Below are 18067 nucleotides of genomic sequence, written 5' to 3' on the forward strand. Positions count from 1 at the left end.
GGGGGTCCATGGTGCTATAAATATATAAGGAAAACATTAGAATATTTATGTAAAACTTTTTTCATGAAGGTTTATAAAACTTATGGTATGATTTAAAAATCGCTCATTATGCTTTGTGTATCTTGTTGGAAAAACTATTCTAGTAATACTTGTTCATGCCAGTGTATCTGTGATTCTGAGCTGAATTTATGTTCTTCAGCAATATATTCTAGCATATTTTTTTTTTACGAGAAGACTTATATTAGATTTTAAAGCTAGGGGAAAAATTAATCATTTGCAGATGACATGATATTGTACATAAAAAACCCTAAAGACTCCACTGCAAAACTACTAGAACTAATATTGGAATTCAGCAAAGTTGCAGGATACAAAATTAACACACAGAAATCTGTAGCTTTCCTATACACTAACAATGAACTAATAGAAAGAGAAATCAGGAAAACAATTCCATTCACAATAGCATCAAAAAGAATAAAATACCTAGGAATAAACCTAACCAAGGAAGTGAAAGACCTATACTCTGAAAACTACAAGACACTCTTAAGAGAAATTAAAGAGGTCACTAACAAATGGAAACTCATCCCATGCTTCTGGCTAGGAAGAATTAATATCGTCAAAATGGCCATCCTGCCCAAAGCAATATACAGATTCGATGCAATCCCTATCAGATTACCAACAGCATTCTTCAATGAACTGGAACAAATAGTTCAAAAATTCATATGAAACCGTCAAAGACCCCGAATAGCCAACGGAATCCTGAGAAGGAAGAATAAAGTGGGGGGGGATCTTGCTCCCCAATTTCAAGCTCTACTACAAAGCCACAGTAATCAAGACAATTTGGTACTGGCACAAGAACAGAGCCACAGACCAGTGGAACAGAATAGAGACTCCAGACATTAACCCAAACATATATGGCCAATTAATATTTGATAAAGGAGCCATGGACATACAATGGGGAAATGACAGTCTCTTCAACAGATGGTGCTGGCAAAACTGGACAGCTACATGTAAGAGAATGAAACTGGATCACTGTCTAACCCCATACACAAAAGTAAACTCCAAATGGATCAAAGACCTGAATGTAAGTCATGAAACCATAAAACTCTTAGTAAAAAATATCAACAAAATCTCTTAGACATAAACATGAGCGATTTCTTCATGAACATATCTCCCCGGGCAAGGGAAACAAAAGCAAAAATGAACAAGTGGGACTATATCAAGCTGAAAAGCTTCTGTACAGCAAAGGACACCATCAATAGAACAAAAAGGTATCCTACAGTGTGTAGAGAATATATTCATAAATGACAGATCTGATAAAGGGTTGACATCCAAAATATATAAAGAGCTCATGCACCTCAACAAACAAAAAGCAAATAATCCAATTGAAAAATGGGCAGAGGAGCTGAATAGACAGTTCTCTAAAGAAGAAATCCAGATGGCCAATAGGCACATGAAAAGATGCTCCACATCGCTAGTCATCAGAGAAATGCAAATTGAAACCACAATGAGATACCACCTCACACCAGTAAGGATCACCACCATACAAAAGACAAACAACAACAAATGTTGGTGAGGTTGTGGAGAAAAGGGAACCCTCCTACACTGCTGGTGGGGATGTAAACTAGTTCAACCATTGTGGAAAGCAGTATGGAGGTTCCTCAGAATGCTCAAAATAGAAATACCATTTGACCCAGGGATTCCAGTCCTAGGAATTTACCCTATGAATGCAGCACTCCAGTTTGAAAAAGACAGATGCACCCCTATGTTTATCGCTGCATTGTTTGCAATAGCCAAGATATGGAAGCAACCTAAGTGTCCATCAGTAGATGAATGGATAAAGAAGATGTGGTACATATACACAATGGAATATTACGCAGCCATAAGAAAAAAACAGATCCTACCATTCGCAACAACATGGGTGGAGCTAGAGGGTATTATGCTCAGTGAAATAAGCCAAGCGGAGAAGGACAAGTACCAAATGATTTCACTCATATGTGGAGCATAGGAACAAAGGAAAACTGAAGGAACAAAACAGCAGCAGAATCACAGAACCCAAGAATGGACTAATAGTTACCAAAGGGAAAGGGACTGGGGAGGATGGGTGGGAACGGAGGGATAAGGGCGGGGAAAAAGAAAGAGAGCCTTACGATAGCATGTATAGTGCATGGGGGACACAGGGAGGGCTGCGCAACACAGAGAAGACAATTAGTGATTTTACAGCATCTTACTACGCTGATGGACAGTGACTGTGAAGGGGTATGTGGGGGGGACTTAGTGAAGGGGGGAACCTAGTAAACATAATGTTCTTTCTGTAATTGTAGATTAATGATACCAAAAAAAAAAAATAATCATCTTGAAAAGAATATAGTCTGTTTTAGCAAAGTTCCCAGTATTAACATTATGGACATGAGGCTTCCTATCTTTTTGTTGAGATATATCCATGAAAGCTGCATGGTATTCTCTCCATCCAGCATTTGAACCAGTTTCCTCACTTCATCTTAGGGGCTGGTGCAATCTAAACATTTGAGACGGAGGAGGATATGACTGGTCCAAAGGAAAGCTATGGGAGTTGCCTTCAGTATTTCTTTTAAATAATGACACCTTTCCAGTACATTTTATATGTCTTACCTCTTATTTTATATGTCTTATCTCTCTCCTTGTCATAGCACAAGTATATTGTCTCTGAACACCTAGGAAACTGGTTGAGATTATGGGGGTCTTAGTTGCTTTGGCAAATAAGTTTCTTTTGTGCTGAGTAAATAGGTCTATGCCTTTCATGAGGAAACAATGACTGAAGCAAGATAAGCCTTTTTAAGACTCTACCTTTCTTCCTTTCTTCCTTTCTGTCTTATCTGGTTCCAGCCTTCCCTAGTTGCTAGTTTTATCTGAAAATATAATTCAACCAGTATTTATTGAGCTTATTTGTATTTTCCCAGGAGGGAATTCTCAAGCAAATTTTTTTTTTAAAAGGGCATCTCTCATATTTATTGATCAAATGGTTGTTAACAACAATAAAATTCTGTACAGGGGACTCAATGCACAATCATTAATCAACCCCAAGCCTAATTCTCAACAGTCTCCAATCTTCTGAAGCATAACGAACAAGTTCTTACATGGTGAACAGTGCAAGGGCAGTCATCATAGAAACTTTCAGTTTTGATCACTCAAGCAAATTTTTAATGCAACATTTATGTGACTTGAAAAGTTCAGGTTTTTTCTTAAAGGTGTAAAATGAAGTGCTTATTTCTGAGCTTGGGTAACTGTATAATGGCCGGGACACCTGTAACATGGCTGGGGTCAGCCCCTTCTCTGACCGTTTTGAGCACCAAATCTGGAGCTCTCCACACCAGGCATTTACCAATTGACTGTCAACTAACCATGGAATTCTTGGCATTATTTTCTTTTGCGTGCTACAGTTTCTTGTCTTGTGTACTCAGTGTTGTAAAACAGACCTACCAGAGAACCTGAAGAATTTTTTATTTATAAAGGGCTACTATGCAGTGCTGTTGATCAGCATTTCTCTTCCTTCAAGTGGCTCCCTGAGATTTCATATGGGCTTGGGGCCCTTGCAGGGCCCACCAACCAGGGAACCTGAGAGTTATATTTACATGTTTGAGCCAGAGTAACTTTTCCTCTAAGCCCTGTGCTCAGTGCTCATGACATTTGTGATATTTAGGGAACTTAGTGATGCTGACTGTGATGGAGCTTTGACCCTGCCTGAGTTCTGTGCTGCATTTCATCTCATTGTGGCCCGGAAGAATGGTTACCCACTGCCTGAGGGCCTGCCCCCAACTCTGCAGCCAGAGTACCTGCAAGCAGGTAAGGCCTCATTGTAAATCCTACACTTTAGGCATTTTCTGTCTAGGTCTTATAGGTAACTTTTGTTTCTTAAGTGGTGTTCAGACACTTAGGGAGTCCTTTCTATCTGCAGTTACAGTCCTTTAACCAGTATTAGACTTTTACTTCTTATAATATGAGTAAATAGGAATGACCTGGGTAAGTGTGAGTGATCTGTTATTCCCATTCTAGTACTCTCTGGATGGATGTGAACCAAAGTCACTTACCCTTGCATGAAAATTTTGGAGTAGGCAAGTACTGAACCTCCCAGCTGATACAAAGTGAAGAGGAAGATCTTCCTGTAAAGCCAAATGTGACTTAGCGTCTTTAGACATGACTCAGTGTCCTCAAGTGGCCTTGGGCAATGGACTGGAATAAAACTCTTATACCTAATTAAAAAGTTAGAAAATTACATGCAATGAAATGTGTGAGGTGCTATAATTTTAAATGTACAATTGATAAATTTTTACATATGTGTATACACCCATGTAACTGCAGTCAGATAAAGGTAGAGGACATTTCAGCACACCAGAAGGTTGAAATAGAACTGTCCTTGTCTTTATCCTTAATGAGAGTTACCTCCAAGCCCTTAGCTTAGGAAAGAGTCATGATGAGTCCGACATTTGTATCAGTTCCTTTGGAAGACTGGAAAAACTAATAGTGTCTCCTGCCTGTTTCAAAGGCAGTAGGCAGGGATTTGATTTCTTTTACTCAGAAAAGTATAGCTTCTGTTGAAAGGGCCCAGAAACAGCTGGTGCTTGCATCAGTCTTTCTTGCGTTTTAGGGAAGGTCTCTTAAAAACATGGATGATTATTGGCAAGAGAGAGTGGTGTCTAAGGAAAATGTGATGCCTTGCTTATACAGTAGAGTGATGTCTATAAAACAGAGCACCAGTCAGGAGGCATCTCCCTTCATTTGGCATGAAACCCTTGTTACTTCCTGGTCTTTTATGGAGGCAGTCAGCATGCATTTATACAGAAAAAACTGAAGAATCCATCACATACCCTTCAATTAAACAAAAATTGTGCATCATTTCCAGAGTTTGTGGGGTTAATCTTAAAATATTAATTATATAGTTCGAACAAGAAGCATGAGAGACCTCGCAAAATTCAGTGGCAGTGTATTTTAGGCAAACCCTGAAGGTTTAACAGTTAACTTTTAAATGCTTTATCACCCATGTTTACCTTTGTATATAGCCCAAGAAAATGGTCAGAACTGCCTAGGTCTTCTCTGTGCTTTTAGACTTTGCAAAATATGAGTGGGCCTATTCATTTTGGGGGTTCATGTTTATGGTTTCCCATTTAGCTTTTTTCAAAGCTTAGTCTTTTCACCATTTTTCTAACTGATTTATATTCAGTCTTTAAAAAAAATCTAATCCAGTTTGCAACAAGATTGGTGAAGAATATGAATTTGGTTGATACCATTATTCTCACAACTATATAGGCTTGTTTTCAATAAAATAATGAAACAGGAATTGTTGTATTTGATTTTTCCCCTAACAGTGAAAATTAAAAGGCCATACTGGAAGCAAAAGGAGCTTTTTGATATTTTCATGTCTAGGTGACAGGGTGGATTCTAGTATAGATTTTTTTACTGTGTAGTTAAAAATTGTTTATTGAGTACTTACTATGTGAGAGGCACTGTGTTATTCTCTGTGGTCAGCATGCTGTATAAAAGAGAGTTTCTACCATCCTGGAACTTGCTGGCAATTAGAGGATTGATATTAAATAAACTCATGTATGCATAATTGGAGCCAGTTTATAGGTACTATGAAGGGGAAGTATAGCTGGCACAAGAAGGTGCATAACCTTAGGGAAGACTTCCTTAAATGTTTGAGCTGAGACATGAGGGTGAAGAAGGGGGATGAATGGGCTCAGGGTAGAGGCGACAGCAGGTGTGCTGCAGAGGCCCTGAGAGGGGGCTTGGAATACGGGAGGCAGGTAAAGCTTCGGTCACAGTGGCTGGAGTACAAAGAGCCAGAGCTGGAGGGTCTGGGATGAGGCTAAAGAGGAAGGTGGGGAACAAATCATGGGCAGTGGCATTGACATACAGAGAAGCAGGAGAGTGACACCATCTGATTTGCTGTTTGAAATGATGTGCTGATTGCTGACCAGAGAGCAGGTTTTGAGGAGCAAGGGTGGAAACTGGAAGATCAGATTATGGCAGCTGTCCATGTGGGAGCTGTGGGGGCCTGGGACTAGGGAGGTGACAGTATAGGTGGAGAGATGGGGACATGCTGGAGAGAGATTTAACAGTTAATTGATGGCATTTGTAGCTTTGGAATGTGTTCACTTTCTACATAGGAAGACTCCCTTGCTCCCAACCCATGATAAGGCATCAGTCTGATTGATAAACTAGGAAGGAAAATCTTACCTTGTTTAAAACTGCTTTTGGGACTGGATTGAGGAATGGTAGTTGCAAAGGTGTTTTGCCGAGTTTTTGCGAAGGAGAAAGATCACCTCATTTAGTCAGAAAAACCACCAGGGCCTGCAGTCTGTCCCAGCGGCTGTCAGTGAAATTCAGACCAGAGTATGCAGATGAGCAACTCAAGGTGCTGGTACTCAGCCGCATGTGGTAGTTGTTACTCAGTGGTCAGTGCCTTCCTGCAGGCAAGCTGACATTTCAAATTCTGGTGGGGATTACGAGGGTGAGAAAGGATTAAATGCAATGCCAATCCATTTTTAACATTTGATTCAAAATTCTTTTGAGTGACATTAAGGTTTTGATTTCTTAATAGGTGGTCTTGACAAACTAGATTTGTACCTTCTGTTTATTGTCTACCCGCAATCTGCTTTTCCTCTTTGGAATATTGACAAATTCTCTAATTGTTAAGACATTTCTTTCTTAATTACTTTGTGACAGAGGTAAAACAGAATCGGCTTCTAATAGCATGAGTGTTAAGTATTAGCTTACCAAGTGACACGATGTTTTCCTCATGCTGATCCACTCAGCTACCCAGCTAACAACCCTGGTGACTGTTCTATGTTTGAAGAAACCCATAAAGCGAGTCTTATCTCCTTGTTGTAAATCAGCAAGAACTTGTGCTTTTATTTTTGTTATTCCTGCTAACTAAAATAAATGTGTATTTCATAATGTTTTCTTGGGCATATACCGTTATAAGATTTTGTTTATTTCTAACAATAATAGTTAAAATGAAGTATTTCCTTAATGTTTATAGTATTAAAACTGTCACCATAGTTACTGCCTTTTAAAAATTATGCTAGTACCATAGTTAAAACTTAAGTATTGCGATAGTGATGGTTTATGTGGAAAATGACTGTTACAACCTGCAGTGCTAGGAAGCATGGACCTTCCAGCAGGACTGCTGACTTGCAAGTCCCTACTCTTCCACTGACCAGCAGTAAGACCTTGAGTAAGTTGCTGACCCTCCCTGCTGCTCAGTTTCATTACATGTAGAATGGGGATAATAGAAATACCAGGTTGTGTATGTAAAGAACTTAAAATACTATCTCAGTGTAATTAGTGCCATAACTAGTACCTAGGAGCTAGGTGACTGTGGTGTTACATTTAACAAGCACAGAAAAGCTGATAGGAAACAATGTCCCCTATGATTATAGTATATATTCTTATTTATTCTTTTTGTTTCTTCTTAGCTTTTCCTAAACCCAAGTGGGAATGTGCACTGTTTGATTCTTATTCTGAGTCAATGCCAGCAAACCAACAACCCCGTGACTTGAATCGGATGGAGGTAAAAGATCTTCATATGTTAATAAGTAAGGATGTGTGTAGAAAAGTCCATTAGCATATGGTCTTTACAAACTCTGGAAAATCCACTTTCCCAACATTTTCCTTTCTTATTTAGTACTTACGTGAGGTCCAGCCTTTCAAATTTAGATGTGAGATCTATTTGTAATCATTTTTTTGTTCTTTTCTCCGTAAAACTAGATGGTGAAATAAGTAGTCTCTTGACCTTCTAGAGGTGAAATTTAGATATAACCTGACTAAGCAGAAAAATACTAGCCAAGTTATTTACTTTAACCTAGTTTTAATTCTAAAACACATTGTAAAGTTGAATTTTTAGTAGCTGAGTATTAACAAGGTATAAGGAGCAAGAAAGATTTTGAGGGGAGGTTGGAGGACTATATATGAGGGCCCCAAGTCACACTCAAAGCTGCCTTCTCCCTCAAGGTTTTTAGCTTTTGGACCACATGAAGACTGATTTGGGTGATCTTAAAGAGAAATTGGAGAAGTTCCATAATGTTGGGCCATTGATGTCAGGGCTTAGCCATATGCTTAGTGGTCCTTAGGTATGCATCCATAAATAGGAGTTGTTACTATCACCACCTTCATCATCATCACTATTAGATTGCTATGATGACAACTTCTGGTACCCGGCGTTCTGTCCTCAAAAAAATCTGGAGATATTTAATAAATGGAGGTTTATTCATAGGCTTCTCTTACAGTCCTCTGACCCTAGTTAAAGCTGTTACAAGATGATAGAAGTCAAAGACAGGATGTAGGGCCATTTCTTTAACTTCTTGTAACTGTGTGTGATTATTCTTTCCCGTGGGGCTCTCATGTCTCTAGTCTGTGTAGTAGATGACATCCTCCACACCTTGGTGAGTGAGTCAGTGAGTCAAGCTTGCTTTTGTAGTGCTCCCTCTGATAGCATCTCTCTTGGCCTTCCTGCTTCTCTTTGAGTCATAGACTCCATGTTACTTTCCTCGACAGATTTCTACTCATGGGAAAAAGGTACATGGTGATTTCAGGAGGAGTGATAGATGTGCATTTGAAGAGTTTTGACTCTTTTAAATTCCTTTTTCTGCAGAATGTGTACAATGGAGATGCAGATACATAGCCACTATTCATGGCCCTCAGTATACCTTGGGGCTGCTGGCAGTGTCCGGAGAGGTTTGTTTGTAGGCCAGGAAGGCAAAAGAACAAGAACAAAAAACACTTTACCAACAAGATGGCTTTTCTTGAGGGTGAGGTGCTTTTAGAGAATGATGTAATAAACAGAATTCATGGGTGAAGTAATAAAGTTAATTGATGACTTGGCCATTCAGGAAGTATAGGTCAGATTTTAATAGCTAATGATTAAATATTTCATGTTCTTCTATTTTATTCATTGTTCTCCCAATCTTTTAATCTCTCATGAATGCATACATGGAGTTTAAATAGATCTTGGTAGCAGCCTTGTGAGTGATGGCTCCATATAACTGTGTTGTGACTAAAGCTGTGGCTGGTTCAGGTCATGAGAAGTTTGTTCAATAATACATCTTTTTCTAAAGACAGCAGAGCTGTAACCATGTACTTATTTCTATCAGGATTTAAATATTATAATTTCACATATTCTTCAGTAGTATTTCTTAGATTACTGGATCATTTTCTTTTCTAAAGTCTGTAATTCAATGGTTTTTAGCACATTAACAGTTGTGCAACCATAGCTATAGTCTTACTTTTCGATCATTTTTGTGATTCCCAAAAGAAAGCCTATACTCATTAGCAGCCATTCACTATTCTTCCTATTACCCAGCCTCTGGTAATCACTAATCTATTTTCTGTCTCTGAATTTGCCTATTCTGGACATTTCATATAAAATAGGATCATACAATATGTGGTCTTTTGTGACTGGCTTCTTTTACTTAGTATAGTGCTTTAAAGTTCATGTTGCTGCATGTATCAGTGCTTCATTCCTTTTTATTGCTGAGTAGTATTCCATTGAGTGGACATAGCACATTTTGTGTGTCCATTCCTCAGTTGATGGACATTTGGGTGGTTTCCACTTTGGGGCTTTAAAAAAAAATGCTGCTATGAACATTCATGTACAAGTTTTTATGTGAAAACATGTTTTTAATTTTCTTGGATATATACCTAGGAGTGGAATTGTTGGATCATATTGTAACTTGTGTTTAACTTTTTGAGGAGCTATCAAACACTTTCCACAGAAGCTGCAGCATTTTACATTCTTCCACCAGCAATGTGTGAGCATTCCACTTTCTCTACATCCTTGTTAACACTTGTTACTGTCTGTCTTCTTGATTCTGGTCATCCTGTTGGGAGTGAAGTGGTATCTCATTGTGGTTTTGCGCTCGATTTCCTAATGACTAATGATACTGAGCATCTTTTCATGTACTAACTGGCCATTTGTATGTCTTCTTTGGTGAAATGTCTGTTCAAATCCTTTGCCCGTGTATAGTTGGGTTATTGTTGAGTTGTGTTTTCTATTATCTTCTGAACAGAAGTCCATTATTAGATATATAACTTGCAAGTATTTTTTCTTTGGTTTCTCTTTTCCCTTTATAGTGTCCTTTACAACACAAATGTTTTTTATCTTGATGAAGTTCAATTTATCTATTTTTTCTTTTGTTGTTTATGCTTTTGGTGTCATATCTAAGAAACATTGTATAATACAAGGTCATGAAGATTTACTCTTGTATATTCTTCTGAGAGTTTTATTGTTTTAGGTCTGTGATCCATTTTGAGTTAATTTTTGGGTGTGCTCTGAGGAAGAGGTCCAACTTCATTCTTTTGTATATGGATATCCAGTTGTCTCAGAATTATTTATTGAAAAGACAGTTTTCCCCCATTGAATTGTTTTACACCCTTGTTGAAGAGCAACTGACCATAAATGTAAGGGTTTATTTATGGATTCTCAATTCTATTCCACTGATCTATATGTCTGTCATTACGCTAGTACCACACTGTCTTGATTACTATAACTTTGTGGTAAGTTTTGAAATTGGGAAGTAGAAGTCTTTCAACTTTGTTCTTCTTTTTCAAGAATATTTTTGCAATTATGGGTCCCTTGCATTTCCATTTGAAATTTAGGACCAGTTGGTCAAATTCTGTAAAAATGTGAGGATTGCATTGAACCTATAGATGAATTTGGGGAGTGTTACCATCTTAACAGTATTAAGTCTTCTGACCCACGAGCATGGGATGTCTTTCCATTTATTTAGATTTAAAAAATTTCTTTCAGAGTGTGTTTTTGGATGTGTTTTTATCTATGTTTTCTACTTCTAAATCATTTTCTTCTAAGAATCTGGTTTATAGTGCAGATGGGAAAACAAAGTGAAAGAAACGCACTGTTAAGATACATTCTCTGTTCTACTGGAGATACTAGACTTTGCTTAGGAAATTACATTTGGAGACTTCATTATACTGCCAATAATGACCTGAGGATTATTAAATTCTAGATCAGGTTACTGCCAAGCAGTACTATAACTTCATTCTTGGAAACAATTTATAAATAGCAGCATTGCTTATCTCAGGTTGTTCAAATTTCAAGGGTTAACCAGTTAACTCTTTGGAGCACCAGATAGCTCCAGGTCTTAAAATTTTATGTATTTGATTTTTTGAGGATGTTTAAAATAATAAGAATATCAAAAGAATATAATGACAAGTCCTCCTCCTGTCACTTTCCCTAATCTATCCAGTCACCCTTCAGTTTGTATGTATCTCTCCAGAATTTGTTATATATATATAGCAAATATGAATATCTATTGTTCTTTAATTCAGCCCCATCAGAGGTCTTAGAGTGAATGTTAATTGAGAGTTTATAAGAAATAAACTTATAGTAAGTAGATTTTAAACATAATTTTAAACTAATCAGTACTTGATCAATTTGGGTGTCCACCTTACTAGTATAAGTGAAGACTTCCCCCATATGAGAGTTAGGAGAAAATTGTGTTCTGCTCATTAGTAAAATTTTCTTATTCCTTGACAAGGAGGCTGTTTGAATCAGGGTTGAATACCCTCTGCATAACAGATCCTGGCAAATAAACCCATTGTGGGACCATTTGTCAGAACCTCTCTCTGCTTGTGAAAAAATACATAGCGTTTGTTTTGTTCTTGACTAATGAGCAAATGCTATGTAACTCTGTGGCTGAGTCCCACACCCAATTCAGATTTAATGTGTGTGGTCTATATGTATGCTTCAATTGGAATCATTATTTTTTTTCTTCTTTTATTGCATATACATTCTCCATACAAATTAACTTATGCCTCACTAGGAACCTAAGAAAATAAGATAGTATTAAGTGCCAGGATTTTCCGAAGACACAATATTGGTGAGATATGTAGTTTTTAAAACATTTTTATCATATGGGCACATGACTTAATTTCCCTTCCAACCCATATAATTAATTTAATTTTCTTTTTCAAGAAGCTGTCTATTAAAGACATGGCTGAATTTCCTGTCCCTATCCAAGATGTGATTGGTGATGACAAACAAGGTATGAAAAGAATGAGTTTTCTTCCTTTAGGGACATAATACCTATGTTTCTTTATCCACTTCTTTTGGAATGGCTGGCTTCTAGAGCTTGTGAGGACAGTTCTCAGTATATGAATATATTTGGATGGATTAAGTAGTTCACACTGTTGTCACAGAACTATAGTTCTTAAAGTGATAACAAGAGCTTGAGTGTCCAAAGCCGCCAAACTCATTGGCCCCTTATTGCTGCTGATCCTCAGGCTGCTCTGACATCTTACATTGGAATCTGGTCATATGAATTAGGAAATGACTGGAAGCTGAAAGAATTGAGAGCTTAACATCTTGTGTCCACAGATGTGATTCTTGAATAGCAGTATAAACACATATTTGTACACAGGTCTAATCCATGAGGAACTTATCTGCTGGAGAGAGTCTCTGTCCCTGGGCTTTATTCTTTGTGACTTTGTGGGTGTGGGGCTGCAGTGTGGAGCCCAGCAACAATTTGGCTTTCCTACTTCATGGGTGGGAAGCAGTGTAGCACAGTGTTCACTGTTATCTCTACCGCTGAGCACAGAGATGCGTTCACCTCGGAATATCTAGATGTGCAGGATGAACCCTCTCCCCCACTATGGAGTGCCACATAGTGCTTTATCATCTACCAAATCCTTCCTCATACACTGTTGTCTTAAGTCCTCACGGAACTGAATGGAGGCTGGTATGTTTATTACCTAAAATTAAAGAGGAGTCAACTAAAGTTCAGATAATATGAATCATGCTTAGTAAGAAAAGGAGTGGGGATAAAGAACCAAGATTTCCTAAATGTGAAGCCAATATTCTATTACCTGACTCTGGTTCCCTACCCATGAACGAGAGGCTTATCTGAAGGGACTAAAAACCAGTGAAGCTATCTCAGGTCTTACTGTCAAGACCTGCCATTGACACAGCTTTGTACAGGAGATAAACTTGAAAAAGAAGTTTTCTGTGAGGAAACAATAATTGCATGTTCTCTATTTAAATATTTGCTCAGGAGAGGCAGGCAGAACTGGATGTTGTCTCCAGAGGCATGTATTCTGATCACTCTTTTCACAAGTATGCCAGAAGTCTTAGCCTTGAATCCACATTGTGATAACTGGGCGAGCTCTTAAAAATACTGAAGCTTGGGTCTCCCAGAAATTCTGTTGTCCTTGTTCTGGATGTCAGGAATGAACAGGCGAAATTCCTTATACTTCCCAACAATACTCCTCCTAGCCACTAGAGGCGCTTTCTCTGGAAAGGTGAAAATCCTGCTTTGTTCTCCATAGGAGAACCTAGGTTGTTCCATACTTCATTGTTTCAGTAAGTGCTATAGCAACTTACAGAAGTTTGTAACATCACTTTTTGTAAGTGATGACTAGGGATTCTTTGTTTTAATGTAATGTGCCCCAGAAATTAAATTTTATAACTTTTTTTTTCTTTTCTCCTTTCTCTCCTTTAAAAACAAACAAAACACTGCTAGCTTTGAAAAGTACTGAGGATGAAGCCTTATCAAAGGACATGTCTGAGGATCCAGGTAGGAGAAAAACATTTTAATATATTTTTAACATAATTATTTCTAATGAAAAAGCAAAACAAAACAAAGCAGTAGTTCCATTGAGTAGAAGATTGCTACATCTGTAATAATGTATATGTTTCTCTCTAAATATTTGTCTTGTGTTTTATTATAAGGAAACCTTTTTTTTTTAAACCCCTTCACTCTTTTAAAGTTCTGAGTTTAGGTTTCACTGTAAGAATCGGTTTTAATTTAGAGTCTCATTGTTACTAAGTAAAATTGAGAAGGCTTAGGGTTGAGAAGATTTCAACAAGCCATTGCGGTCTTTGTATTGACTAAGGAACTGGTGGGGTAGGTCAGCTGGGGGCCCACAGTCGAAATTTTCTATTTCCAAAGCAAAGATCTCAAATGTTTTCATGATACTCACCATCAGGAGGGCAAGTAACTGTGCTTGTACAGTGAGTGGATCCCAAGAGAAAAATTAAAGTTGTCTTTGCCTAGGTTCTTAGAGAGTTGGAACTATGTCTGTGAATGGTGAAGATAGCTGGGCCTGTGTCCTTAGCTGTCTTGATGGAGCCATCATTGAACTAAGATGAGCCTAGTTGAAAACAAACTTGCTGGGGGACATATTACTGTTTGGAGCTCTGGTTATGAGGATATGAAAGAAGCTGCCACTTTCTCTTCTATTTTTCTCTCTCAATATTTAATAAGTAAATCTGTCTATTTTGGTTAGCTCACTGTCATCCCAGGCTTATTTGTTTAAAGTTGGAACTTTAATTCCTTTAATTCCTTTAAAAAAAGGAATCAGTATAACATTGAAGCTTGTGCTATAGTATAGCATTTCCCAAACACCAAGTTCATTCAAGATTTAAAAGAGAGGTATGGGGTGGGGGCGGTGGGTGAGAGAGAGAGAGAGAGAGAGAAAATATAATGAGCAATGTGATTGATTTCAATGATAAGGCCTAAGAATCTGTATTTTTGGTGCAGCATTCCCCGCCCCCCAACCTGCCCCACCGCCCTGCAAGTGATTCTCTTGTACAGCCTATTTTGGGAACTGCTACCTCTAAAAGGTGATGTTAAGAATTAGGAATTTAAGATTGTAGATCAACCATGACTACAGAAGTGGTAGGAATTCTCAAGCCTGCTTTTGGGTTTTGAAACTGATTTGGGTTCCTTCATCACTAGGGCAGATGCCTGAGGTAGATTCTTTACAACTCCAATTTCTGGAGCTAAAGTGGATATGACACAGCTTTTGTAAACTTCATGTAATGGTATTAGTTAAATGCTGTTTAAATTTGGAGAGTTGAATTGCTACTCCAACAGCCTTTGAGGCCAGTAACTCTTCTTATTCTTTTCATGAGCATCACATGTTCTCTGAGGCAGAGCTTTAGAATCATTTAAAAGAATTTTTATTGAAATATAGTTTATATACATTATATTAGTTTCAGATGAACAGCTCAGTGATTCAATAATAATATACATTACATAACGCTCACCATAAGTATAGTTACCATCTGTCACCATACCAAGTTATTACAATATTATGAGCTATGTTCCATATAGTGACTAAATTATTTTAGTATTTGGAGTTTGTGCCTTTTTAGCCCCTTCATCTATTTTACCCTAGATGTCATTTTTAACATTTCTTCCCTGAATAGGGCATGGCGTCACCAGACAAAACCTATGAGGGTGTGCCGCAGTGCACGGAGTACATATGAATTTTCTTCACATTTGGCCTAGGAGCTTGCGCTGTGGTTTTGAGTTGTTCTTACTACTGCTGCCCCTTTTCAGAGCAGATATGAGGGAATCCCTCATCTGAAAATGTGTTTAATGCCCACTTTCTTGGGTAATGTTTGGGTTCCAGCAGGAGACACTAGATTTTAAGGTGCTGGTCTCTAATTCTGAATGGCTGTCCATGCCATGTGGACAGTTTACCTCGGTTGAATTGCTGCCTTTTGGAGAACTAAATGTTAGGCTTGCCCTTACACCCATTTCTGTTTCTTGGAAAGATGACATGCCTGGAGTGTTCTAGGAAATTGTTGTTGTTCTTCCCTCTTCCCAGCTAAATGAGAAGCTATGATCTGCTCTCTGCCTTCTGCCTGGATTCCAACACAGCATCCCCTTGCCATTTTTGTAGATAATCACATGCTGCAGTTGCTAAGTCTGATTTTCAGGGACTTGGAGGCTGATGGAAGACTTAACTTGAATAGTTTTCTGCAGCCTTTTTTGGTCTGAAACCTGGGGAGACTTATCAAGACCTGCCTGGGATATGTTTTTGCAAGTGGAAGGCGAAGCACCTCCCTGCCCTGCTCTTCTGTACTGGGGTGGTAATAATGATGCTGACAGTAGTAATGGTGATGATGGTGATGTGGTGGCTTATAGATGGGGTGGGACTGTTATCAGGGATTTGTGGTATTCCTTGTTCCATGTGTTTTCATATGCCCTTACCCTTTTAATTGTTGGAAGTGTGTATCTTAGTGGAGTCTAACAGAGTTCTCAGCTAACATCACATTCTAGCCCAATTCAACAGAGTACACTGCACACTTGTGATCTTTTCCCTTGATGTCTCTAGGTCATGCTGAGGGTGTTTGGCCCGTTCATCCTTGCACTGCAGTCTTCAGATGCTGTTGGTGATTCTAGCAGTGGCCCCATTGCCAGCTATCACCCCGTGGTCTTACGGGGTATAGCACTTCTCTTCCTTCCATTACCTGCTCCCACCTGCACCTCCTTTGCTGTCTTAGAAGGAGCTGAGTTTAGAAACCAGATTTCTAGGCTTGAAAAACTGGGAATGCTCTACAACAGAAATATTTTGCAATTCTAAAATACTTTCAGTTTCTAAGTACTTTCACCTTCTTGTTTCTTCCTGTGAGAAAGGGACTGTATTTTTATTATCATCAGTTGGTAGGTGAGGAAACTGAGGTTCAGAGGGGTAAGAGCTAGTTAGACTCATGACCAAGAGGAGCACCTAAGCCTCAGGGCTCCTGGCCTGGTCACACTATCGGTCCCCTTTACCCCATCTGTCTGCCTATCTCTCACCAACAAGGCTCATCCCTTCTACTACACCCATTCTCACCCCAGCATGAAGACAAAGATAATGACAATTGACAAAGGAATTAACAGTCACTGTGGTATGGTTTGAGAAACAGTACTTCAGCATGGCTGAGACTTCTACTCACATATTTCTGGAAAGCAGCACGGCCTGAGAGAGAAGAGGGGCGCAGAGCCATCTGTGGGCAGTCTGCTCTGGGGGTGGCCCCCAGTTCTGGGGTGAGTTTGGTCACGCTGTCCACCCAGCCCCAGGGCAGCCTGCCCGGCTGGAGGAGAGGCTCCCCTTAGGCCACTTTCCTTTGCTGCCTGGGGTTTGTAGGAGGGGGAGCCAGTTTTCCATCTATGTGCAGGTGCCGGGTGCTTGATAATGGGCAAGGCAGGCTCAGACTCCTCAGCTTCCTGGGCTTTTCAGGGCTCTGGCAGCATTTCAGTGGTTTGAAGTTGAAAGATGCCTGTGTTCTCATTATGACATGCCAAAATGCTTAGGATGGAAGAAATGCATGTCTTCTGCAGCCAACCATATCTAAGGGAGTGTGATTGCTAGTTTGCTTAGTTTTCTTTGTGCTTTCTTAGCATTTCAGCCCCTCTTTCTGCCCTGCTTATCTAACCCTAGGATTTTCATGAGCATCATAAATTCAGGCTGCTTCATATCAAGGAGGTTTTGATCTTTGGAGCAATGTAAAAGGGGATGGCGTAATGCCGAGAGACATTTTCTTTCTGGAAGAATTTGTGCAAACAATATACAAATTATATTCTTCTTGTTCTTATTTAGTAACACTTTTTTCTATGAAATTTTATGACATTTTATTATGAAAAGCTTGCAGTGGTTTCTAAAGTTGTCTTCCATAAAGGATTGAAACATAAAAAGAGGATGAATGTTTTTGTAAATGTTTCTAATTACTCTCAGCAACTTGTGATGGGAAAGTGGATCCATGGGAGTTGATAGTTATGACTGGGAGTGAGTTAGTTTATGATTTAAATTTGATAAGGAAAAGTTGTATGGTTGACAAATCATTTTAATGATTTCACTCTATAATATTTTCTGTATGGTTTGGTCTCAGAGACGTGGGACACAGGAATGTTTTCTTAAAGAAGGAGCTGCATAACTCATTTACCTTACTTGTGGGAGTTTTAATTTCTTGCAGCCATGCTGCTTTGGTGGTATATTTTAAGAAAATCTTAAAATATGCAACCTGATAGATTTCTTCCTAGCCTTCAGGAGAGACTGGTTCAACAGCTGTTACTAGGCTATCATGATAGACCCACAAACCCTAAGTCTGAACCCATTATTATGTAAGTAGATAACCCTTTGAGCAGGTTGTCTTTTTAGGTGAGAATTTCTTCATTAATCAACTTAGATTTGATAGTGCTATTCTTAGTGTTCTGATGAAAGGAAAAATATGTTGGTTTTTCTTTCCTTTTAATTGTGCCTTTAGCTTTAGAAATTACAAAGCATGCAAATGTGGAGGGCCAGTTCT

General features: G+C 38.7%; 1 protein-coding gene across 14 annotated transcripts in view; it reads left to right on the plus strand.

The window, feature by feature from the left end:
* The window catches only part of REPS2 (RALBP1 associated Eps domain containing 2), a 274803-nt gene that overhangs the window by 141042 nt on the left and 115694 nt on the right, over positions 1 to 18067 (plus strand). For 10 of the 14 annotated variants that reach the window (XM_057496022.1, XM_036912894.2, XM_036912895.2 and 7 more), the window contains exons 8-11: positions 3677 to 3819; positions 7452 to 7546; positions 11966 to 12035; positions 13509 to 13562. In XM_057496022.1, the coding sequence (XP_057352005.1) occupies positions 3677 to 3819; positions 7452 to 7546; positions 11966 to 12035; positions 13509 to 13562 (362 nt within the window). The remainder of the gene's footprint in view (positions 1 to 3676; positions 3820 to 7451; positions 7547 to 11965; positions 12036 to 13508; positions 13563 to 18067) is intronic. The other 4 variants (XM_057496021.1, XM_057496025.1, XM_057496028.1 and 1 more) reach the window with 1 other exon arrangement.

The sequence above is a fragment of the Manis pentadactyla genome, chromosome X, assembly GCF_030020395.1.
Source record: "Manis pentadactyla isolate mManPen7 chromosome X, mManPen7.hap1, whole genome shotgun sequence".
Classification (NCBI taxonomy): Eukaryota; Metazoa; Chordata; class Mammalia; order Pholidota; family Manidae; genus Manis; species Manis pentadactyla.